At 37.8% G+C, this 26,244-nt stretch overlaps 1 protein-coding gene across 1 annotated transcript in view; it reads left to right on the top strand.

The window, feature by feature from the left end:
- Positions 1 to 9,913: 9,913 nt before the first annotated feature.
- LOC126373104 (uncharacterized) overlaps positions 9,914 to 26,244 on the top strand; it is a 33,013-nt gene continuing 16,682 nt past the window's right edge. Inside the window, exons 1-5 of the mRNA XM_050019104.1 lie at positions 9,914 to 10,085; positions 15,858 to 16,530; positions 17,047 to 17,237; positions 21,741 to 21,942; positions 22,376 to 22,969. Of these exons, the coding sequence (XP_049875061.1) occupies positions 10,068 to 10,085; positions 15,858 to 16,530; positions 17,047 to 17,237; positions 21,741 to 21,942; positions 22,376 to 22,969 (1,678 nt within the window). The 5' untranslated portion in view covers positions 9,914 to 10,067. The remainder of the gene's footprint in view (positions 10,086 to 15,857; positions 16,531 to 17,046; positions 17,238 to 21,740; positions 21,943 to 22,375; positions 22,970 to 26,244) is intronic.

Genomic DNA, 26,244 nt, shown 5'->3' with positions numbered 1-26,244 from the left:
CTTCCCTATGGATGGATAGGGAGATCGGGCCTTAAACCATCACGCGGGCTCAGTGCGCATTGATGGTTATTAACGACTGCTAATGCAGCCGGGACCAACGGCTTAACGTGCTTTCCGAAGCACGGAGGAGCTCGAGATGAAAACTTTTTTTTATTGTGGTAACCCATCCTAAGACCGGCCTTTGCGAAAGTTGCTTAACTTCAACAATCGCAAACCGAGCGCGTTTACCGCTGCGCCACCGAGCTCTTTGGTCGGTACTTACTTAAACCTAAATGTGCTCGTGGAAAACATTTTAAGAGAAATTACATCAATCTTTGAATTTTTACATATTTCCTCGCCTTACGGTTGTCTGGAAGAAATCGCTTTAAGCAATACGACCGTCATTTGCCATGTACCTAGTTAAATCTTTTTTGTAGGCATCTTTTTTCTTTTATATGTGTATAATTGTACATCGTAAGACAAATAAGCCAAAAGTGAGTCGGGTTCGCACAAAATTATACGTTTCCAAACCATTGCTACAGTGATCTACTGCCAATTTAAACTTTTGTATCCCATGTACCTGTTATTGAAAACAGGGGTTGCCAACTTCGGGCAAAATCGTCTGAAAGAGCTCGACGAAAAACCTCAAACACGCAAGGATCCTCCCAAACCCATCTATAGCTACACCTTCAACTCAGATGGACAGCTATTCTGCCTCCGATGTGACCGCTTGTTCAAAACAAAGTTGGGGTTTGGTCGACTACGAGCTTCTTATAACAGTTTGTTTTTTATAAATTGAGCAGTTACATATGTCCATGTATATATTTTCCTGCAGACTATGTTTATGACCTTTGTATATGTCGTTGTGCATTAAAGTATTATTGATTGTATGTCTTGCAATTTTCCAAAATTACGTTCTGGTCGAAATTGTTCCATCTTTCAGATCGCCATGACTATACTCTATACGGCAAGCTTACCTTATGACAGAGGGATTGTGTCCTCTAACATGATGGACTAATGTTATGGGCGATAGGCTGATCCCTTATCACCATAAGGTTCATCATATCCATCTTTGGACTTCGTATCAACAGTGGCTGCAAGTTGTCTTTGATTACTTGTGGCTCTGCCCACCCCATTAGGGATTACGGGCGTGAGTTTATGTATGTATGTATGTAAATAACTCGAAAAGTAAAATGAGATTCTAAGACTGGCTTCTGTTTTTAGATAACCATTTTGTAATTTATCTTTGACCCAGTCAAATACCCAATTGAATTGATAGATAGATAGATAGAATCTTAATTTAGGTTTAAGACGTTACATAAATTGCTTCGATGTGGCCTTAATAACCCCCACATTTCTAATTCAAAAGGCTTTTTAATTTCTCCGCAAGCGATACTCGCTTATACTTTTATAATGAAATCACTAACGAGCTCTAACTTCAGAAAATCTATATCAAAGTGGTTTAAACTAAATGAGGTTTCATTGTCTTCAGTTATCTAAATTGTCACGTACATCTTCTTCAGGTCGAAAGATATTTATAGAATTCTTTGAAAAATCTCTAAGAATTCCAACAAAAGCCCATCGCAGATTTAAGCCAGAGCATGGGCCTAGTGATGTAGGAAAGTGAACTTACTCACATGATTAGGTTTATGCAGTGATCTGCTTAATTTATATGTTGGTCAGATTTATTACAAAAGTTTTAAAACGACGCTAAGACGACGCGGACGTGACTAAAGTTTGTATGAAATGATAACTTTTGACGTCGCGAAAAAATGGTCAATAATCAAACTTTTTGTAACGAAATGGTATAATACTGGCAACCCTACCCTAAAATCGTCGGAAGGACCTTGATCATCGGAATCGTGACGAAGGCATTTTAAGGCGTTGGCCCCCGTAACACAACCCGGATACTGTATGTAAAAATGACGTTTTTGCCATGTGCAGCCTTGTCCCGTGCGTGCGAACGAGACAGACAGTCCGCCCGCGCTCCCTTACACTTTAAAAGGCTTACGACTTAAATGGACTAAAGTGGCTCCCATTGGAGGGGTGAGGAAAATAAAGCTCTCTTCAGGTTCGTATTGGCGTGGGACGGAGTTTCCCTTCTATATGTAAGTAGTAGGTATTTATTATCGATCGTTTATCCTACAACTATAGTTCGACTGTATGACAACCATAATCCCGTGATCATGGCACTTGCAATAGTGTCGAAATATCGGGAGTCTCATATCCCTGCTTTAAACGCGGTAAAAACCCGTTATTATGTGTTTTAATTACCTAAGTATGACACCGTGAGGAAACCCACATTCCCGAGAATTGCAGTTTGGGGGGTATGTGACCTAACCTGTATTGAGCTGGTTATCCCTTCACGGGTTGGAAGGTCAGACAGGCAGTCGCTTCTGTAAAAAACCGGACCTGTCATATCTTCAGGTTAGGTAAGCGGACCCTGTGAAAAGATGACCTAAGTATGACTCCGTTACACGAGTGATGTCGAAGACCTTTGGCGCATAGCAGCTCCATAATAATCAGAAGTGTCACGATTCACGAGCCACACTCGGCGAACTTTAATTGACAATCAAATATTTTACCAAGAATTACTCAAAAGTAGCGACAATATTGGTAAGCGTCTACAAAATTATTAAAACAGCTCTTCACGCTGCCAAGTGCCGTGAAGTTTGAAAGTAAATAATAATGATGTGCTTAAAGAGTTTTTATAATCATTATTATACTTTCTAACTTTCGAAACAAACAAATTGTATCCTAAAAATAAATAAAGGTACTTACTTCATGTTTCAGAAAAAAACTCACGTAAAAATACAGTATTTGAGTGTTTGAATGTAACTAATTGAGGTACCTTATTAATACCCTCCCTCCCCCCATTTTATGCTTAATAAGAATTAGTAGGTACTTAATTATTGAGTAAACTATGAGTTTACATTTCAATATATTTGAATGACCTGAGTTGACTCAGTAGTTGTGCTAATTTACCTGTAACATTTATAGGTGACTTTTCACATTTTAAATGAACCAGTAATAAGAATTACTAGTAGAATAAGTCCGATAATAAATTATTACTGCACGTTGCAGATAGGTAAGCCCTGTAAGAAAAACTGTATTTTTTTGTTTCCAATCCAATCTAGCCTACAACATCCCACTGCTGAGCAAAGGCCTCCCCTTCCTCTTTCCATTTTTCGCGGTCCTGTGCGTACTCCGGCCAGTCCCTCCGGCAAGCGTCCAAGTCGTCACGCCATCTCTTTCAAGGTCTACCACGACGTTTGTATCCATTATGAGGCACGAAAAAAATGATAACTCAAATATAACATGACCAGTTCACCGAATAAAATGTGAATGAGTCGAGTAATCACAGCCCTAGCGAAGCCACGAGTCCAGTGGGCAATCAACCGACTCATCCGTTCGGAAAGAGCGTTTATAGCATTTCGCGTGATTCTTTCACAATCCAATGATTTAAAAATGCTTTGTAGAAATGTGGGCGTCTTGAGTGCCAATGCTTGAAGGATGAAAGAATGCTGAAGCGGATGAAGTGATAAAAGGAATGGAATTTGAGAAAGTAAAGTGGGAGTAGAGATTGCTAGCTGGGTCGGGAGAATGCTTGAGTTGTAAACAAAAGATCGCTAGCTTTTGAGATCACAGTCATAATTTTTAAGACAACTTGCAGCTACTGCTGATGCGAAGGGCTAGGATGGATATGATGAAGATTATGGTGACAAGAGGTCAGGCTTTCGCCTATAACAATTTTATTGTCCATCATGCTAGAAAGATCACAATTCCAAACGTTCCCAATCGTTATAAAAATTCAGACAGCTGATCTGAGAATGCCCATCTAAAATGGTTATTGACGACGATCTATCTCAATAAAATAATAAATGAATAAAAAAAATATATATTTTTCTCCAGTATTTTACAATAACAAAATTATGGACCTCCCAGTAAGCAATTTGATATGCTTGTGTTGGGAGTGACCGCGCTGCTTCCGAGGGTTACAAATTAAATATTACCATTCCCTTTTTAAAAAAAATAAAAAAATAATAATGTGAAAAGATAAACAAAACTGTAATGAAATAAAAAAAATTTTGGATACGTTATTAGTTATTTCAAACATGTGAATTATGACGTATGCATGTGTGTATTATGTATGTGAGATATTATAATTTATAAACTGCAGGATAGAAAATTAGGACACAGCCTAGTGCAAAAGAGATGGGAACATTTATATGGTTCTGACAGCTGATGAATTAATTATCCTATGATATGCAGTAGTTTTAGGCAGATGACACGTTCGCGTTCGTTATGTAAAAAATAACGATTCAAAGTGTAACTATGTTACCTACTGAATAAAGATGTTTTGAATTAATTAATACTTGCTTTTTGCATTGACTCCAAAATTATGTAGCAGCTACTCTTATCACTGTTCCAAAGATAAATAATACTAGTAGGTATAAAGTATAATTAAACATTGACCCATATAAAAATACCCGCGTTGGTTCTAACAGAATTCGGTCAATTAAATTATAATTTCATAAACATTAAAAGGCTTGTGAAAGTATCATAAAAGGGACAACAATTTTGGTGTTTTTTATCTTCTTAATTTATTTAAGGTTGCAGTTTGTATACACAAGAAAAGCGTTTTTTTTTTAAATTTGAAACAGCATAATTTCCATTAAGGGCCCAGACTTCGGTTGCAGAATTGAGAATTTGAATATTTTCACCCCTATCGGGGAGCACCCCCGCTGACGTCACTATACCTGACTCTATTTTGAGGAGACTGTAGCCCTTCTTAAGTACATCAAAAAGATCTCTTCTATAATAATCATTAGTATAGGTGTTTAGTCTTCGTAAAGTGGTGGTGGAGTGATAATAATGATCAGAAGTACATCCATTACTACATGAACTAAGTACCCACACGTGATAGGTGGTGAGCCGTATCGCCGTCTATAATGGTCGAGCCAACTGTGTTAGAGAAAACTGCATTTATGATAAGTAAATAACTCATTTGACACTGACACAGAAAGACAGAGAGACTCGAGGCTTTTGAAATGTGGTGTTGGAGGTGGATGGAAAGAATAAGTTAAGTTAAGTTTATCCTGTAAATGTTTTGTGTATTTGTGTGCAATAAAGTGTTTTTATTATTATTATTATTAATAAGTTGGACTGAAAGAGTTACTAATGAGGAAGTGCTAGTGAGTGTAAGGGAAAAGAGGCGAAAGTTATTGAGGACAGAAGAGGCAAAATGGTTGGATACTTAAAATAAGACACAACGAATTTATTAAAAAGACATCATAGAAGGAAAGCTAATAGGAAAAAGAGGAAGGGGAAGACCAAGAAGAGTCAACATGGAACAGATCAAAGAATGTCATGCCTTATAAGGAAGTGAAGGAATTGGCTTTTGATAAACAAGAATGGAGATGCTACACCGACAAGAGCGTGGCTGTTAAATTAGTGATGAAATAACCCATTGGTGCAAGTCCAGAACCGGGGTTCGAAGCGGCGCTCCCCTATTGAGCTTCTGTCAGGGAGCTCATAACACACTGTTTCTGTGATAAAGTCACATAAACTCTTTATTTTTCACTTTCCTTCCACCGACTGTAATTGGAATACCATTGTATTTAAGTCTATAAAAAAAATTATGTAATACAAGCTGGATTTAAAAAAAAAGAAAAGAAAGTAAAACATGCAACAGTAGGACTAGGGCCCTGTGCTGTAAGGTTTTCTGGCCACGTCGTTCCCTCAGCGTTACAGGTTCCAATGTGGTAGTAGTTTTACAGCTAGTTACATAATATGTAATTTAATTTTTTGGCGTTCAAAAAGCACTTACTTTGTAAGCCAATTTTGAAAAATAAATATTTTTGAAAATTAAAACACATAATAACGGGTTCTTACCGCGTTTAAATGGGGATATGAGACTGATATGAGACATGGCACTTGCAACAGTGTCGAAATATCGGGATATTTCGACACTGTTGCAAGTGCCATGATCACGGGATGACCGATGAGATTGGAGTGGAGTAGGTAGATCCATAATATTCTACGGGCAGACATATGTCTGCCCTCAAGAATCAAGCCAATGTACCACAGGACTGTGGAACATCTTGTATTACGATGGTTACATTAAATCGCTACCTCTTATACCAGTTTACCAGTAGCCTAATTAATTATAGGTGTAATTGACTTCCTCCTCCACATGATGGACTAATGTTATGGGCGATAGGCTGATCCCTTATCACCATAAGGTTCATAATATCCATCTTAGGACTTCGTATCAACAGTGGCTGCAAGTTGTCTTTGATTACTTGTGGCTCTGCCCACCCCATTTGGGATTACGGGCGTGAGTTTATGTATGTATGTATGTATGTAATTGACTTACGTTTTCCGCGACAATGGTAAACACAAAATTTTGTACTTTTCAGATCTGTTAAATGTTTATTAAGGCTGGCCGGGCAAAACGGGCTTAAAAGTATTTTGTATGAATAATTCATTTTAAGATTCCAGTACCAGCAAAGTAAGTAATTTAAGTGTTTCTATTTAATTTACAGCCTCTGTGGTCTAGTAGTTAGAGCGTTTCCGCTCACGATTTGGAGTTTGATTCCCGATGGAGAAATTGTCGAAATCAATGTGTCACTGTCCTTTGTTTGGTAAGGACTTCGCAGGCTTGAATCACCTGACCTTCGGAGGGCACTTTAAGGCGCTGCACAACTCCACCAACCCGCAGTAATAGGCTTACGTGTACCGAGTACCCTGTGCCGAGGTTTTTCTTGCAGCTTCTTTTCCCCGGCTATACAGGTTGTGAGAAGCTGCAGTAGTTTTAGGCGGATGAGACGTTCGTTATGTAAAAATTGACGATTCAAAGTGTAACTATGTTACCTACTGAATAAAGATATTTTTGAATTTGAATTTGAATTTCGTTTGTCTGTTCTATTGTATACCTATGTATACACATATATAGCACACACCATTCTTCTTTATATAATATATATATTGGTTCTCCAAAAGAACCTAGGTCTTCCCTCACGTCGCGCCGCTCCACTGCGGGTTGGTGGAGATTTTAAAAAGATAAAATAAAGCAGTTGAATTCATATTCCTTGCTCCCCAGTCCAGTAGAGTACTAAAAGGAACATTACATTCAAACTTCACTTATTCTACATCCACTGCAAACATTTACAGACACAGCATACAAATATAAAGTCACAGAGTAGCTAAAATGTCAGGCAGGAATATAATTTACGTTGCTAGGTGAATGAGATTGTTCCACACTGTGTATCAAAAGGTAGCAATTACAGACTCTGGTAATGAGTCCTCTTATGACGAGCTGTATCTTGTATTATATTAGTTCGGTGTAATTATTTATATTCGTCTGCCAGAGAGGTACAAATTAAAGCTTTTGATGACACATACACATAATATAACACATAGTATCCCCGAAGGAGTAGACAGGGTATAATGGGTGGACTGTATTTTTAAGAGGCTTATATGAAGTTAAATTATTATTTATTAACATCAAAAAAAATAGAACTTCACCTCCTGATACGACACGACCTGCACCTTTTCTTTTATTTGTTTCATAAATAACAAACACCATAGAAGGAAAAATTTAAGGGAAGAGAGATTACTTCTATTAATTTTTTTTTTGTTATATTAGGAACATCGACTCCTCGTAGGCTATGTTTAAGACCCATGTAATAAGGGTGAGTCTATTGCTATTGACTGGGCATAAATCTTGGAAACCACGTGACATTAATATTGTCTATGATTCTAACATGAATTTAAACTCACACAGTGTTACTACAAAACAAAGACTAAAAGATAAACTATGTTTAAAATATAATCCGTATACGAAAGAAGTCCCGAAGGCCGCGGCGCTGCTGTCGCAGATTCTGCATAGAATTATTATGACTTGTCAAGTTAGTTTCATTAAAATCCGCCGACTTCTTTCGTGGCGCGAAATACTATTTCAAACCTAGTTTGTTTCTAGTTTGTGTTTTGTGGTAACACTGATAAAGTCGAATTCAGTGGTTTAGTACAGTTGAAGTTTTAGCACAGTAAAGAAGTAATTACTGAATTTTGTTAATGGATAGGTTTCTTTTTACGAGTTTGTGTTAAGACCCGCAGTGGAGCAGCGTAGTGGAGATGCTCCATACCCCTTCCGGTTGACTGAAGCAAGGCCTGTGTCCAACACTGGGACGTATATAGGCTGTTTATGTTATGTAATTATAAAGTACATCAGCGGGGTTAGGCAAGTTGCAAACAGTTTTGAAAAGCGACAGTATTAGTGTTAGATATGTACGATTTTATGTCCTACGTGCCAGGTAAAGTAAGGTTGTCCCTTTGACCCCTGACCACGCACAAAACCCACTAGATTCTACACACATTCAACCAGATTAAACCAATAAATTGATAGCAAACGCCGGAACTACCGGCCGCGACTACTACTCGCTCAATAACGGATTTAACTGACTGGAACAATTGAGCCAATTGCAAACACGCTAAGCGCCTGTTTTGACTCTCCAACAAAAAGGTATTTACGTTACGTTGCACCTGTTGCTCGCTTATTTCCGACAGGCGCCGCGTGAAAGCGTACGCCGGCGATTTCCGGAAATACAGCGGTTAGCCGCTTCCAGTTTTGAGTGTACGAAAATGTTGTGCTGTATCGTAATGTTATAGTTTGCTAGATGATACTCTTATTTCAATTATTTGACTGTGTTTTTTTCTATTAGATACGTCCTACTGATGTATTTTAGTGTGTACAATAAAGAAGCTGCGCTCTTGTCGGTGGAGTAATCGCCTCCATTTTCATTACTCCATAGATAGGGCGTGTAGAACGGTGGTTGCCCCAATCGCCTTCCGTTAAAAATAATACAGACCTGAATAAACAAACGTCCGCGAATTATCGGTTTTATGTAATAAATTCATTCATAAGTTTAGAACTAAAAATATATTTTTGAAAACAATTTTCATGAAGAATTTGCGATTCGGTTTTATGCAACAATGTAGGACTTTCCAGGTCCAGGCTCCTCAAAAACAATATAGATAGCGCTGTACAGTTTTTCCTTCGTTTAACCTTTTAATTTAATGGATAAGAGACATAATATTTTATCTTTATTTTTGGGTATACTAAATGATGACCATTTTTATTACGCCCAAGCAGAATTACACCTTCCACCCGTTAGTATTCTGTTCAAAATAAAGAGAAGCAATATAGGCAGCAACATAATTATATACTATATACATACATAACATAAACAGCCTATATACGTCCCACTGCTGGGCACAGGCCTCCCCTCGATCAACCGGAGGGGGTATGGAGCCTACTCCACCACGCTGCTCCACTGCGGGTTGGTGGAGGTGTTTTTACGGCTAATAGCCGGGACCAACGGCTTAACGTGCCCTCCGAAGCACGGAATCATCTTACTTTTTCGGACAATCAGGTGATTCAAGCCTGAAAAGACTGAATATACTATATAATATGGGCCAAATATCTAGCAACAATTATTTTTTTATAATTATGCTTCTACCATTACATTGTATTTTGGAATGATTATGTACCCGAGTAATGAGAAAATAGGTAATTATCACGTTAAAGCTGTACCACGCCATCTAAATATTGTTTTTGGTGAATGTTGCCTGGAAAGTCCTTCATTAATTAATTAGTATTCATCACTCATGTACGGTCACGAGTACTAATATGTATACATTTTGATACCATGTCACATTAACTTTTGTGACAAATTGACGCGTAAGTCACATTAAATGTCAAATATGTTAGGGCGCCAGGGTTCTAAAGTGGGTATATGCTATTTATTGCTCGTTCATGTAATATGTTAATATTGTCAGTGACATTTAAAAATAATAAATACAATAATATGAGTTCAATTTAAAAATGAGGGTAGACGAAAAATTTACACTTTATTAAACATATCGATGTTAAAGAAGTTGTTCTGATATCTTTGAATAAATACAATTTAATGTTTAAATAGAAAAAGTGGTTATAATATTATTTGACAGTTACGATTTTTACTTACTTACTTTGTTCAAGGATTCGTAAACAATGATAAGTAAAGGAATTATTTACAATAAAAATGAAGTGTCCAGTTGAGGTAAGTACAATGCATTGACTTCTTTTGATTTCGAAAAGTTGTAACTCGTCTGTAAATAGAATAGAATAGAAATAGTTTATTAGGACGCCACACACAAAAAAAGACAACAACATCATATCAAATTTCCACTAAAACAATTACAAAAAAGCAAGACGGATGTTTGTCGAAATGATCGTAAGTTGGTGGTGGACGTCCTGAGATAAAAGGGCCTCACTCAGCACAAGTCGCGGCGTGAACCACGAGGCTGATATTATGTGGACCCTGTTGGGTGACGCACGAACATAGACAACAATTACAAAACTTTTTACTAAACGCCAAAACACGAGATTGCTATGGGGTATGTGTTTGTATAAAAAAGCAATTCGTGAAGTCATAGAAATCGTAACAAAATGTCGCACTTACTATAACATTTTTCTTTATAATTCATAAATAAGTTAAATAGAAAAATAAAACGTTATTTTTCGCGTTGTTAGATCTGTCTTTATTTAGTAATTAGAATTTTATTATTTATTTTTGACCTAGGAAACTACTGAATTATCGCTGGCTAGGCATATAAAATGGTATAATACTTAAGTATAACAGCCTCCGTGGCCTAGTGATTAGAGCGTAGGCTCACGATCTGGAGGTCCGGATTCGATTCCCGATGGAGACAATTTCGAAATCATTTTGTGAGACTGTCCTTTGTTTGGTAAGGATTTTACAGGCTCGAATCACCTGGTTGTCTGAAAAAATAAGATGAGTCCGTGCTTCGGAGGGCATTTTTAGCCGTTGGTTCCGGCTTTTAGCAGTTAAAACACCTCCACCAACCCGCAGTGGCGTAGCGTAATTAATATACCTATAAGAAAATATCAAGTAACTCACTAATAACTTCGAACATAATTATCACATTGATACATAATAGGAAGGTACTTAAGTATTGCATAAAAACATAAACAGTGCTGGGTACAGGCCTCGTCTCAATCAACCGGAGGGGGTATGGAGCATTCTTCACCACGCTGCTCCACTGCGGGTTGAGTAATAAATATAACATACTTATTTTTTTTTTATAAAAATCTACAATTACAAAATAAATCCTGGCTCTTCTATTATAATATCCCGGTCTTTTTTATTTTTTATTTTCTTTTATAGCTGACTGGAACAGTATATAAAAGCACTAGTGTCTATTAAATTAATTACACATCTCCACCCATTTATCGGTTACAATGTTCGATATATTGTTGTTTTTGTATTGGAATAAAGATTTTACTTACAAAAGTTTTTAAAAATTGTACAATTCTCATTATAAATTCTTTCAATCCGGCGTATATTCTGCAATAGCGCTCAGATTCGCCTTAAGGTATTTCTCAATGTATTTCAAGATTTCGTTCTACAACTTCCTTCGATATTTACCCCCATTTCGGAGGCTCTATGGCTTCCGACCTATTGTTTACAACCTCTTTTATAATAGAAAGGTGAGCCAACAATGGTATTGTACCAGAAAGTTTCCTTCTATTTCACTTTGTGCACTTTACTTAGCCTGAGTGTTCACTTGAGGAAGGCTTGAGGAATGCTTTTACTGCAACCCCTTCTGCAAATACTGAGGTGAAAATTTCTTCATTCTATTTTGTGCTAGGTGTACGGTCACGAGTACTAATATGTTTATACTTTGAAACCTTGTCACATTAACTTTTTTGACAAATTAACCCGAAGTCTCATTAAATGTCAAATATGATAGTGCGACAGGGTTCTAAAGTGGGTACATGCTATTGCTCATGACTGTACACAGAGCCGGGAAATAGAAACAAGCGGGAATTAGTATGAAACTATGCCCATTATAATTGAACAGGGTGTTAGTTACGAAACTTACGGAAAACCGGCGATCGTCCAATCAATTCTTGATTATTGACAACTGTTAATTTTAGTATGAACGAGTGAATGAATAAATAACCCGGGTAAATAAAATAGGCATCTCGCTGATATGCAAACCCGTTTGACGTGTGTTGTCATCTTAATTCTATCGAGTTGCTAATGTAAAATTTTGGGAGGGCTTTTTAAATTCCTGACAAATTTACGTATGTTTCATAAATTTTATGCCTGTCGATTACCTGTCCTCTTCTTTTTTGACGCATAAGAAAATGACAGGTATAGCTTAAAATTAAATAAGATGGAGTCTACCGGAATCAGCACTAACACCAGGTTTAAAAAAATAATATACCTATTTATGTAGTGAGAACCAGCTACATAGGTACCTACTTACAATGCTTGGAGGAATTCGATTAAAAAAAATATTGTGATTTTTTTAGTTAAAATATAGATAAAATACTTTATTGCACACAAAACAAGACCAAGGTGGTCATATCGCTAAAGACGATCTCTTCCACACAGCATTGCGCACAGGATAATAATACAGTAAATAAAAAGTTGTTTTTAAAAGCCAAATCTATACTATTCGTTTCCGTTACTTTCCTACTCATTTCTTAGTCTGCGTTTCCATTGACGCGAAGCTGGGTGGAGAGGAGCGGAGATGTGCAGGAATCGACCAATCACCGTGAAGAGTGACAGAGCGTCTTCATTTTTCGCTCTCTCGAACGCTATGATTGGTCAAATCCGCATATCTCCGCTCTTCTCCGCGTCAGTCGAAACCCGGCCTTACTAGATACCTGTATACTATTTTACTATAGTGACCCCAAACACCTTTATTTGAGGAGGCGAAAGCTTCTAGCCAGTATCAAGCTTACGTGGCCAGCTGTACGGAACGTACTTACCAAAGTGACGTAACGTAGTGACCGCGACACGTTTTCGCTTTTTGTCGAATCTGTCCCCAACATAGACCGAACTGCTGAAACGACGCCGTATTTTCTGATATTTTCCCGACTGAGAACGAATTTGTGAGTAACATACATACATACATAAACACCCTATATACGTCCCACTACTCGGCACAGGCCTCCCCTCAATCAACCAGAGGGGGTATTTATTTATTTATTTTTATTAAGGAAACAAACAGCTTACACAATAGATACTTAAAGAATAAACTTATAATTAAACACATTAAGCCAAAGCATGGCAAAGGGGTATGGAGCATACTCCACCACGCTGCTCCATTGCGGGTCGGAGGAAGTGTTTTTACGACTAATAGCCGGGACCAACGGCTTAACGTGCCCTCCGAAGCACGGAATCATCTTACTTTTTCGGACAATAAGGTGATTCAAGCCTGAAAAGTCCTTACCAAACAAAGGACAGTCTCACAAAGTGATTTCTACAATATCCCCATCGGGAATCGAATCCGGTCCTCCAGATCGTGAGCCTAACGCTCTAACTACTATACCATGGAAGCTGTTCACATATTATGTTATGTTGTGGGTAACATGGTACATCAAATAGTGTATTATTGCACCCACATCTCACCAGCTGATAGGTCCATTGGACAAGGGCACAAATCCTATTATTAACAATATTTTACTTCTATTAAGCGAGGTTTACGCGGTTGTTATCATAATTAAAACACACAGTACCGTCACGAGCGTTAATATGTATACACTTTGGTACCATGTCACATTAACTTTTTTGACAAATTGAACTGTTAGTCTCACTAAATGTCAAATATGTTAGTGCGACAGAGTCCTAAAGTCGGTACATTATATTGCTCATGACTGTACACACACATAATCATCATAGTACTAACATTATCGTACCTACTTATGAACACTTTATCGTCATGTTATTTATAGCCATGGTAGCCCAGTTGGTAGAACGCTTGCCTCTCACTTTTGTGGTCGTAGGTTCGAATCCCACACAGGCTGAAACCGGCCGTGTATTTTTTTTTTTTTACTGTGGCGTCCTCTAATAATAAATACTTTCTTTCTTTCATTCAATACCAGGTTCTTACCGAGTAAAATAAGGAGTCTCATTCTTCTAACGTGGTAAAAACCCAGTATTACGTGTTTAACACTCTCAGGGACAGAACGTCTAATGAAATTGCGATTCCAAGGTGTCAAATCTAAAAGCCTATTAAATGGAGCAGTTTTTAGAAATACTTTCAGGGTCCATGACAATCTCATGTGTTTATTATTCTTCGGCGAAGTTTTAACAACTGTAACAATTTTGGTCGAATTCTCACTTTGACTTCCGATATCTTTTTTTTATCTTTGATTTCACTTTGATTTATCTTTGATTGAGCGGTACACAGACTTAGGCATAGTTGTGAAGTAAAATAAAATAATTATTAAGAAAGGGATAGCGACAAAATGATTATTTCTGAAGTAAGGTAGAAAATCTAGAAAACGGTACAAAATGGGTCATATCTCCTAAACCGTAAATAAATGCTGAACATACATGGGGGTATTTCTGGTAGCTAATGAGCCCTTCTTTCTAATTTTTCATTTTGAACCTGAACTTCTGGTCCACCCTGTATGAAAAGTAGGTGTGTGTGTATAAACATAATTATGAAATAAGCATAAAGTTCAGTTACCGACGTTTTTCTGAATATTAAGAAGATATTCCTTATATTTCACCTTAAATGTAATTTTTGAAGTAAGCTAATAGGTAAGCAATAAAAGTTTCGTAGAACATAATTGTATAGTTTTAATATTTTCGCAACATACGTAGCTTACTTAACAACAGAGATGATGGAATTCCATTTGCTTCGATCTTGATATACTCCTCTTGCTTCCTCTACATTCCTCTGCAAGTATTGTTGAACATGCAAGTTTTGAAAAGCAGTCAATTGAATTAGATAGCTTGTAAAAACCGTTGTATCGTAACGGCTCAATATGAAATTGAATGGTATAAAAATGGAAAACAAGTCAAACATGCAGTGAAATCAACACGATTGCTCACCTTTTTCATTTAAACAATAACAGAAAATCAATCAAGGTAATTGACTTCGGATGCGTCACAGTTTTCCGACTAATTGAACCTATTTTGTATCGACGACTAATTGGGGACGTGTCGGATTAGCTAGCAATCTGATGCGGCGTGTAACAATGCGATTATCGTAGCCGATTAGTCGTCTTGTCACGATATAGATTCTAGACTAATGATGTGGGATTTGTAGATATTTATTGCCGGTTTATAATTGGTTCTCTGGTAATAGGAGCAATATATTCAATTTCAATCAATATGCCAAATTGGGGCTAATTATACTGGGGCGAATTGTATCGAGAACTTCGCCAAATAGCTAAAATTATCTCCATAGATAGATGTCATCCGGCTATTGGCCGAAGGCCTCGATATAATTTATGAAGCGGGTTGCCCACATATCACACGTGACGCGATGTATTTTATCATATAACAGAATCGGTATCGGTTTATTATCGTGTAAAAGTAAACAACCTATACATGTCCCACTGCTGGGCACAGGCCTCCCCTCAACCAACCGGAGGGGATATGGACTCTTACCGGAACCGGAGGGGATAGGTTGGAGGAGGTGTTTGGGCTAGTAGCCCGGGACCAACAGCTTAGCGTACCTTTCGGAGCACGGAATCGTCTTACTTTCTCGGACAATCAAGGTGATTCAAGCCTGCAATGTCCTGCAATGTCGTCTCACAAAGTGATTTCGACGATGTCCCCATCGGGAATCGAACCCGGACCTCCAGATCGTGAGCCCAACGCTCTAACCACTAGACCACAGAGGCTGTAATTATCGTGTAACCAATTTAATAGGGTAATATTAAGGTTTGCCTCTTTAAAAATGCGTCTGATGATGCAGCTGCGGCATGTTGCTATAAAGCAGCAATGGATCGTCATCGTTAAAACAAGTTTGTTACTTTAACAATATTTTTACAATTTTAGGTCCGTTGTATTGTATGTCACCTCACGTTTTGTTGCGCTGAATGTCGTTGGAAACACGAGCAGACAACCCACGGTCTTCAGTACGACTGTCCAATCTGCCGAGGCTACAGATTCCTTTGCCGACCAGAAGAGTTAAACCCACAATTCGTAAGACATCTAACTCGAGAACATTTACCCCTACAGTGCCGTAAATGTAACAAAATATTCAACAAAATGGAAGACCTTAGCAAAATCGATGAATGTGTCAGCATATCTGAGTTAATTGACAAAGAAGTCACGAAGGAGCTCGTCAAAAGTGTTGATGATAAATTCAATTCTATTCTTGTAAAGACCGACAGTAATGAAGCAGATTTTGAAGCTATAGTGTCTGTCGATAAAACTAGTAAGACTGCAGTTATAACACCAATAGTAAGGAAGAAATATTTAGTTGATTACGAATCTAGTGATGGCGAAGATGATAGTCAAAAGGCTGAAGTTATGAAAACGCCGTACGCGAAATTGGCTCCTAAAACTCCGAAAGCGAAGAAGCAAAGAGCTGTTACTCCTCATGTGAAAAAGTTGTTGTTGATGCGTCAGAAAGTTGTAGAAGAATATGATGATACAGGTGAAGACGCAGACAATGATACCCCTGGAATATCCAAAACGACTCCTTTGAGAAATGAAGATAATGTTGGTAAGTTCGTCAGACATATTTTTGGAAGTTTATTATCTTGCTATTCAGTTAAAGAGTAATTCTGAGATTACAAGGATAAGTGTTTATACATTGTTTTAAGTTTACGCGGTTATTATCATAATTAAAGCACATAATAACGGGTTCTTACCGCGTTTAAATCAAACGTTGAGTCTCATATCCCCATTTAAACGCGGTAAGAACCCGTTATTATGTGCTTTAATTAAGTGTTTATATTCTTTTGGTTTATCTACTAGTAATACGCTTAAAAAAAAAACTAAAAATGTCAGATGTCCTCGTAGCAGTATTGATATAAGTAGTTGCTTAATTTGTAAACCCTGACACCAGGGTTGATGAGATTGGTAATCCTCTTCTTGTGATCGTTTTGGTTGTCCAAAACGATAGAAGAAGACTTAGATTATAAAAAAATGTTAACATAAATCTTGGTAAAGTGTAGGTACTCAGTTCATCGTTTTCACATGACCATTATTAACGTGAATTTATTGTCACAAATTCCAGACACCGATAAGGAAATGACTACTCCCACATCCCATATACCACACCTAATGAAGCTAGCCCAGGTTGTCACCACCAGCACACCAACCCACCCTGCTGTGGGAGGATGGTCACTCTTCACCGACCAGGGAGCTGACTCCCCACTCTCAGAGATTGAGAATGGAGAGAGTCCTGCTCAAAGTACTGTTAATGAGGTAGGAGTTTTGAGATTACAAAAATTATTAAAATAAAAAGAAAATAATTATTGTAGACAAAGGTGAACCTAATAGGTACTCGAATACGGGATTCGCAATGAATATTATGTAGCAATGTAACATAGGATGTAAATGACGTCATGCTTTAAAATACTTATTTGGAGTTGTTGCATGAGCCATCTTCAGAATACATCCCGCTTAGAGACGGTACTGAAAAGTATCAGCTCTCGAAGGAGGTAATATACGAACCCTAAGTTATTTTTGTTTTTATAGCATTCACTCGTGCTTAGAGAAATTCACAGAGAGAAAATTAAATCGAAAAAATCTAGCTCGAACGGGGCTTGAACCCGCAGCTCCTGTCAAGCCGGGACGAGCGTGTTAACCATTACACCACCGGGTCCTCCTCTTGTCCTTGAGAAATTCTTTCGATCTTGTTTCGTCAGTAAGCCAGAGTTTATTCACTCTATTTGAACAAATTAATGACTGCGCTTTGTATTAAATTTCGATTTTCAACTCCTGTCAATAAGAATTATTTAGTTTCATTCAATATTGAACGATATTTAACGTTGGAATACAATCTAAATTTACTAACGTCAACATTCAAAACTAATTGGACTTTTTGAGAACAATGCGAATCAATATTCAAATAAAATATTTTTTAAACATATTATATTTGCTTACAAGTTTTTTTCTAAACAAAATTACACATAGATTGACGTATCAACTTCTAAAAAACCACATAATACATAAATTCATGCCCGAAATTTCCATAGGGTGAACCGAGCCACAAACAACCAAAGACAAGTTGCAGGTTGATACGAAGTCCTAAGACGATTATAATGAAACTTATGCCGCCTTAGATAAGATTGGGGATGTCCTTAGAAAAGTTTCAGAACGATCTACTCAGAACCGGCGTGCGTGTATGAAACGATTGAATGTGGAGGAAGCAAGAGAAGTATGTCAGGATAGAAGCAAATTGAATTCTATAGGCTCTGCTTACAACGGTGGGAAATAAGCATGAGTTTGTGTATGTATGTTTTATTGCATAAAATACATTAGTCTGGGTTTAACTGGACTAGTAAGTTTAGATTTGTTACCGTACTAACTTTAAAACTAGAATTAAAACCCAGCCTTGAAACAAAATAAGGATCAACAAAGGACTAGTCCGAAGATAGTTCGTGGTTAAAACCTAGTAGGTACTATCTTTGGTCTGCATTTTGTAATAAGGCGACTAGGGTAGTTGACAACTAGTTTTTTTTTGACGTGACATAGTAGATTGGCCTTTGATAGACTGGAATGGAAAATGCTACACCGACAAGAGCGTGGCTCTTAAATTGATGATGATGATAGTAGATTTGCCGCAGATAGCATTAACTACTTTCTACTGAACGTCATAACACGAAATTGATGTGAACTTTGTATGAAAAAGCAACCTGTGCCGTCATAGAAAAACGTGACAAAATATCGCAGATATTATTACTAAGTAGAAAAATGAAAACGTTTTTTGTCACCTTCAGACCTGTCTTTATTTAGCAGTCAGAATTTCATATTTTATCTTGGACTCATAGACGGACCACCCCAATTGGAACAAAGTCGTGCGCCTGTGTCATCATTACACCTATTTTTGAACACATTGAGGAAATCGTAAAATGTTGTGAGCAAGTTACGTGAATCAAGCCGTCTGCCCTGAAGGCGCCACAATGTCTGTGGTGTGTTGTCTCATAAACAACCTACTCATATGATAACGACGCCATAAAATCGCACAAGCCATTTTAATAACCAGAACATGAACTAATTTCTATAAATAGGTACTTTTACATAGGGTGTTAGTGACATCGTAACGAATACTAAGGGGGATGATTCAGACCATGATTCTGAGTTAATGTCAAGTGGAATTTTCCGTCGCAAAATAATCAGCTGAATCACCCCTCTCAGTATTTGTTACGATGTCACTTACACCCCGTACAAGTACGTACAGTGGCCATACAAATGCGTGTGGGTGTAAGTGACACCGTAATAAATATTGAGACCGTGAACATGAAAATTTTAGTATGTTTTAAATTATTTTTAGTTAAAACTAAAAATACTTTCGCGACGGAAAATTTAACTAGGTTTCAATTCAGAATCATGGTCTGAATCATCCCTCAAAGTTTTCGTTACGATGTCACTAACACCCTGTATATCATCGCCTTGTGGAGAATATTCAGATGACTTTTTGTTAACAAAACCTCTCAATTGGCTAAGCTAGTTATACATTCTGCTGTGAATTTTTTCATCAAAACTCGTAAAAATTTAAACCACATTACCTGGATCAAAACTAGCTTACATTGCGAGGTGGAAAAAAGGCGTTAGAGTTAAATGAACTAGTTAAAATTAAATCATTTTATGAATATTATTACAGGCTTATTACAACTAAAAACTCATTGCATTTCAAGCCAAAATTAAAGTAATTCTTTGAAAAGCTCTCACTTTGAGGTCGCAGGTGCGATTTGCACCACAGGCCTAAACCAATGATTGTCGAATTTTTTATCGAATCCAAGTTTGGATCATAAATGATTATCACGTGCTCAGCGGTGAACGAAAACATTCTGACGAAACCCACATTCCCGTGAAATCTTTCGGCGGTATGTCACATAACCTGTATTGGGCTAGTTTTCCGTTCGAGGGTTTAAGGTCAGACAGGCAGTCGCTTCTGTAAAAAACCGGACCTGTCAAATCTTCAGGTTAGGTAAGTGGACCCTGTGAAAAACGGGATAATGATGATGAATGAAAAAACACGATTACGTCATCGTCATTTCCATTAAGCGTGATTTTTGCCTATTTCAATCTTGGTCCTTGATCTGTCAGAGGTCACACGTTTCTCTGGCCGTCAATTTCCGTAGGGTCCCCTCAGAGACATTTTAGCACCAAAGCGATTTCCATTCATATATATTATTTGCTTCATGAAATATTATTTGAGTGATCGCATGTGTATGAAAATATGGGGATAAATGATATTTGGAATTTCGGGTCCGAATTTGAACGGACAGGATATAAACATGCGAATATTGGTTAGTTTTTGCTTGAAAAATTCGAACCCATAAGTTTATAATGGAAAGAAAAACATTGAAAAATCTATTTGATTTCATTACGTTACACCTTTTTAATGAATTATAAGTAATTACCTAAATATGTAGTTGTTTAATGAATCATGTCAGGTGCCTTAGGCTGCTCAATAGTAAGATACCAAGGTTGATGAAGTTGGTACTCCTCCTCACAACCCACACGAAAGAAGAAGAGAAGATCTCCTTAGCGTGACCCCTTTTCACAGAAGAAACTGATGAGGTTGGGTACGAGATTTCGCGTGAAACATTTTGTGTGAAATATTTATCTGACATATAAGGAGGGACAATCCGAGCCCAAGTTCTTCAAAAACACTATAGATGGACACTCTGTCTGCACAGATTTTTATTCGTTTAACCTTCTAATTTCATGCATAACAGACATAATTTGCATCTTTTATATACGTTTTTGGGTTATATAATGATTCGTTGTATTGCACTCTGGCACAATTACATTTTCCACTCATTATTATACTGATCAAAATACTTAAAGAGAAGCAATATGGTCGTAAGTCCCAAAGTCCTTTTAAAATCCAAATCCCATTGTTTAACTATTGTGTCTGGAAATCCGGGCCTTACGAGGATATACGTAGCAACATAATTCTATACATCCAAATATCAAGCAACAATTATTTTTGTATTATGCTTCTGCCATTACATTGCATTTTGGAATAATTATGTACAGTCATGAGCAATATTATGTACCCACTTCTCTCTGTACTCTGTCGCACTAACATATTTGACATTTAGTGAGACTTACAGTTCAATTTGTCAAAAAAGTTAATGTGACAGGGTACCAAAGTGTATACATATTAATGCTCGTGACCGTACTAATAATAATGAAAAAATAGATAATTAGCATGTTAATGCTGTACAGTCACGAGCAATATCATGTAACCACTTTAGAACCCTGTCGCACTATTATATTCGACATTTAATGAGACTTACGGTTCAATTTGTCAAAAAAGTTAATGTGACATGGTTTCAAAGTGTATACATATTAGTACTCGTGACTGTACAACGCCATCTATATTGTTTTTGGTGTACGTAGCCTTGAAAGTCCCTCAATATGTTCCAGACTTAGTTATACGTATGGATTAAACGAAACTTATTGCTGAAATAAAATACTCCTTGCTTAGGTAGCTGTTTATATAAAATAAATTTGTATATATTTGTTAGTATATGAATATAAAAGCTAGGTAGGTATATAGGTATTATTGGACGATATCAGGTTCCTAAAGATAAATAAACTCAATGTTACGTTTATGTGTTTATAACAACGACTTAGAAACAAGATTTAAATTCGGAAGCTCAATATTACTTTCGCAAAAAATATATTATTTCATTCTTTCTCAGAAAGATTCCGATTTCACTCAGATATTGTTTGCTCGTGTAATTTCAGCCATCATCTAAAGGCGAGTCGACGTTGCCTCCAAAACTGAAGAGTATTATAGTAACAGGTAGCAAGCTCCGTTTGGGTAGCCAGGACAGTTCTGAGAAACAAGTCACCTTTCAGGATTCAGTTGACAACTCATCAGCGAAGACTAAGAGGGTCAAATTTGCCGATGACACCGTCTTTGAACAAGAACCAAAAGTAAAACGTGGTGAGTATATGGTACAGTGCTATTTTCTTCTCGTATGACATTCCAAATTCAAACAAATGTTAATTTCCAGGTTCATCAATTATTACATTCATCAGGCAAACAAGAATTTGAATTCAGAACCAAGCAATAAAGTGCCTACTTAGTTCTGAATTTAAATTCTAATACAAAATAAATCTACTCGTAATTAATTGATGAACATGGAAATTAGAATTTGTTTGTATTTGGAAATGCGATGATTGCTGAAGGGACATTAGAAAAATAAAAGCATCTTTTATTTACTAATGACTCGAGGAGCTTCAAATGGGTATAATTTTAGTCTTTGCATAATATTATGTTTTTATACTGACAATAGAAATAGATTATTTTAAAGCTCGAAAATAATCCCTGTAACTACTCAATTGAATTATCTACGATGTCCGTATTCTGTTTCCAGTGTACCGTAAACCAAAACGAATGTTAACTCCGGGACCACAAAGGCCAAAATACTGTTGCAACCCTCGCTTCCAAGCATTAATCAACCGTTTTGAGCATCAGGGCATAACTGTGGCTAGGACCCCCGTCAATAGAGACGTAAGGGATCCCATTAGAGACCCACCAGATAGTACCCCGCCGATTGGCGAACATTCCAACATGCCAGCGAGGGCAATCAACTTTAAAGAAGACAGTCCCGTAGTAGACGAAAACTACTCCAAAGATTCAAATGAATTATTCAAGACCTGCGTTGACTCGCCAGCCGAGACCAAAGGTATTAACAATGCAATAACAGCGCTCACTGCAAATATCGCCGGCTCTCTTCAGAATTGCCTCAGTACCGCTTTGAAAACAAACGAAGAGGAAACAGAGATACAATTTAAATTTGTGATAACGAAAAAGAAAGTTAGCGTTAAAAGGATTGTCGAGGCTGGAGAGGGGGTGGACGAGAAGTCGAGTGAAATTGAGAGGGGCTCAGAGCGGGACAAGGAAAACATCTGGTCCACGGTCGCGAAGGCTGTGAGGACCGTATTTTGGGGCGAGGGGACTAATTTGGGTAAGATTTTTTTGGTAGTTCCCTTTTTTATGTGAGCGCGCGTTGGGTCTCGCTCGCATGATAAAATCGAACGCGTTTCGTAATACGATTCCGCGCGCGATAGTATTACAGGGGACACAAAAGTCGTGAAAATAAACCTTAGCGCTGTTTTCAGCGTAATGGTGCTTCTTGAGTACCCACGGCCGTAAATGTAATACTTACAACACATTTTATACCTGTAAAAGCTGTTTCGGAAAGGGCCTTGCGAAGCTGAATTGGTTACTTTGTTGGTGTACGTTACAACATAGCGATTGTTTAAGTACTTACTGTTTAACTAGCAGCCATCTGTACTTAATTGTTTAAATACCTCATTTTGCATCGGACAACTTAAAACAAGAAATTCAAATAGGTTTTAAAAGTAATTACTCTGTTTGCCTGTATAATTATGATTCATTTAATTTAATGTAACTTGATTAGAATGACAACAAGACAGAGAAGCGTAAGAGACAATTTAATATATTTTTATGTTTCATGACATAATTATATACCCATCGAGATTATATCACGCTCAGCGGTGAAGGAAAACATCGTGAGGAAACCCACATTCCTGAGAAATGCATTTTTGGAGGTATGTAACCTAACCTGTATTGGACTGGTTTTTTCTTTGCGGGTTGGAAGGTTAGACAGGCAGTCGATTCTGTAAAATACTGGACCTGTCAAATTTTAGGTTAGGTAAGCGGACCCTGTGAAAAACGGGATAGTACTAGAAGGATGATGATCAAGATTATATCATAAAGAGGCTTCTATCCCACTTCTGAACTAATTTCATAAATGATATAATAATTTTTTTTGTTATTAGTTTCTTATGATATTATTAGTAAAATAGTCATCATCATCAGCCCTTTAACGTCCCCACTGCTGGGGCACGGGCCTTCCCTATGGATGGATAGGGAGATCGGGCCATAGACCATCACGCGGGCCCAGTGCGGATTGATGGTTATTAACGACTGCTAATGCAGCCGGGACCAACTGCTTAACGTGCCTTCCGAAACACGAAGGGTGATATTTGAAATAATTAATCGACTATAGTGGGCCGATGATGATAAGTGCTGAAATCATCAGAAACGAATTAACATTAATAAAATTCGATAAATCAAAGCCAACTAAATTGAATATTCAATTGCCTAACTACACATAAGCCACAATACAGAAATTCTGGCCTGCACAAGTCAAATTCCATTCACAGATCAAGTTCTCTGTCTAATTCACAGGTCTAACTCAATAGTACACTATTGGCTTTGTAGTTAAAGTGACAAAGTGTAATATAGTGCCGGCTGCACTTTGGCAAACATCAACAGAGCATCCTGTTGCTAAGCAGCGACCCGCATAACCTCATTCTAAACATATTCATACCTACAGCCTCCACATCCACTATACAGTCATATGTGTTCCTCTAGTTACTAGATACCTTGTAATGTATGTACATCTACATTGATTTAAAAGATGTGTTGCTGTTTCACTTTCGTGTCATTTCGTCTCCTCAGACATAACCTTGCGAAATAACGTAGATTCAAAAATGTTTTAACATCAATCAATCAGTCAATTTGTTGACATTAAACAAGTTTATCAATGTCGATGCACCAACGACTCTAATTAGTCGGCGATAAATACCTACTTACTATGTTTGAGTCACAATACACATGTGAACCAATCGCATTAACATCCGATACACTCTCCACATATTCAATTAACCACACTCAACTTCTTCTTCTATCGTGTGGGTTGTGGGGTGGAGTACCAACCTCATCAACCCTGGTGCCAGGGTTAGTATTGAGCCGCCAAAGGTCCCTGACATGGCTCATGTAACGTCTACTTACTTACATCAGTAAGTGGTAACCGGGACCAACGGCTTAACGTGCCTTCCGAAGCACGGATCATCTTACTTTCGGACGATCTGGTGATCACCCAGTAATGTCCTAACCAAACTAGGGACCACAAAGTTTTTTTGTGATATGTCCCCTATGTAAGGGAATCGATCCCGGACCACCAGGTAGTGAGCTAAACACTCTAACCACTAGATCAGGTAGGCTGTTAAACCTATAAATACTATATTCCAAAAAGTTCTATCTGGATTAAAAATGACACTTACTTAATTGAATTTCCAATTACTCAATTGTATAACCCAAATTGAATATGATTCATTTGGCTTACATCTCGAGGGTATGAATTGAGTGAATAGATGACCCAATAGACTAGGGAGTTGAAAATCTGACTTTAATTTTCTAGCCCATAGACCTCGCCTTACTCCAGATAGGTTTAATTTCCAATCCTTTTCGTATTAATTCTTTGGAATAGATCTTTTCATATTCCCAACGCCATTAGGTGAATAATTTCGTAATCGCTTTTAAAATAGGAAGTATTTATTATTCACGGTGTTAGTGACATCGTAACGAACACTTAGGGAGATGATTCAGATAATTATTTTGAGTCAACCATCATCATCTCTCTAGCCTTATCCCGTTTTTACAGGGTCCGGTTTGTTACAGAAGCGACTGTCTATCTGACCTTCCAACCCGCGAAGATTTTTTTTTTTTTTTTTGACGTGACTTATTGTAGATTTGCCGCAAATGGCATTAACTACTTGGCCGGACAAATGGGGAGCGCTGAAGGCTCTCACCCGGTACAACGTTTAAGACAACAGGCCTGAGGGTGCCCAGTTGGGCGCGAACCTCGGCTCAGGGCGTCGTCTGAGAGGAAAAATATTTGAAAGAATTAATCGACCCTGGTGGGTCGATAGCGGTAAGCGCTGAATGAGGGAAATCGTCGACCACGCCGGCGGGGTCGGTATCGGGGACCTGAAGTGTTTGGTGTCGCGAGCTGATTGGCTGCCTCTATGGCTAGAGTAATCGGGTCGTCGGGATCGTATAATACGTCCTTCGGACGCCGATACTTTTCAGTACCGTCCCTAAGCGGGATGTATTCGGAAGCCGCAACTACCAGGGGATTTGGGTGGTGCGGAGCAGAATCGAAAAAACGTTTGGAAGCTAATTTGAGCCATTGGGCAATGGTTGGCAGACCTAGGTCAATGTGCAGATTTTCATTGCGAAGGAACCACGGAGCTCCCGTGGCTTTCCGCATGAAACGATTTTGTATTACCTGTAGACGGTGGATTTGAGAGGGACTCGCATGAGCGAAAACTACCCCTGCATAGGTCATGATCGGACGGATGCAAGTCGTGTAGATTTTCACCTTATTCCTAAGGGACAATTTATTTCGCTTGTTAAGAAGACAGTGAA

Source organism: Pectinophora gossypiella, chromosome 15, assembly GCF_024362695.1.
Source record: "Pectinophora gossypiella chromosome 15, ilPecGoss1.1, whole genome shotgun sequence".
NCBI lineage: Eukaryota > Metazoa > Arthropoda > Insecta > Lepidoptera > Gelechiidae > Pectinophora > Pectinophora gossypiella.
Note: the sequence above shows the minus strand (reverse complement) of the source record. Positions and strands in the feature narration are given on the sequence as shown.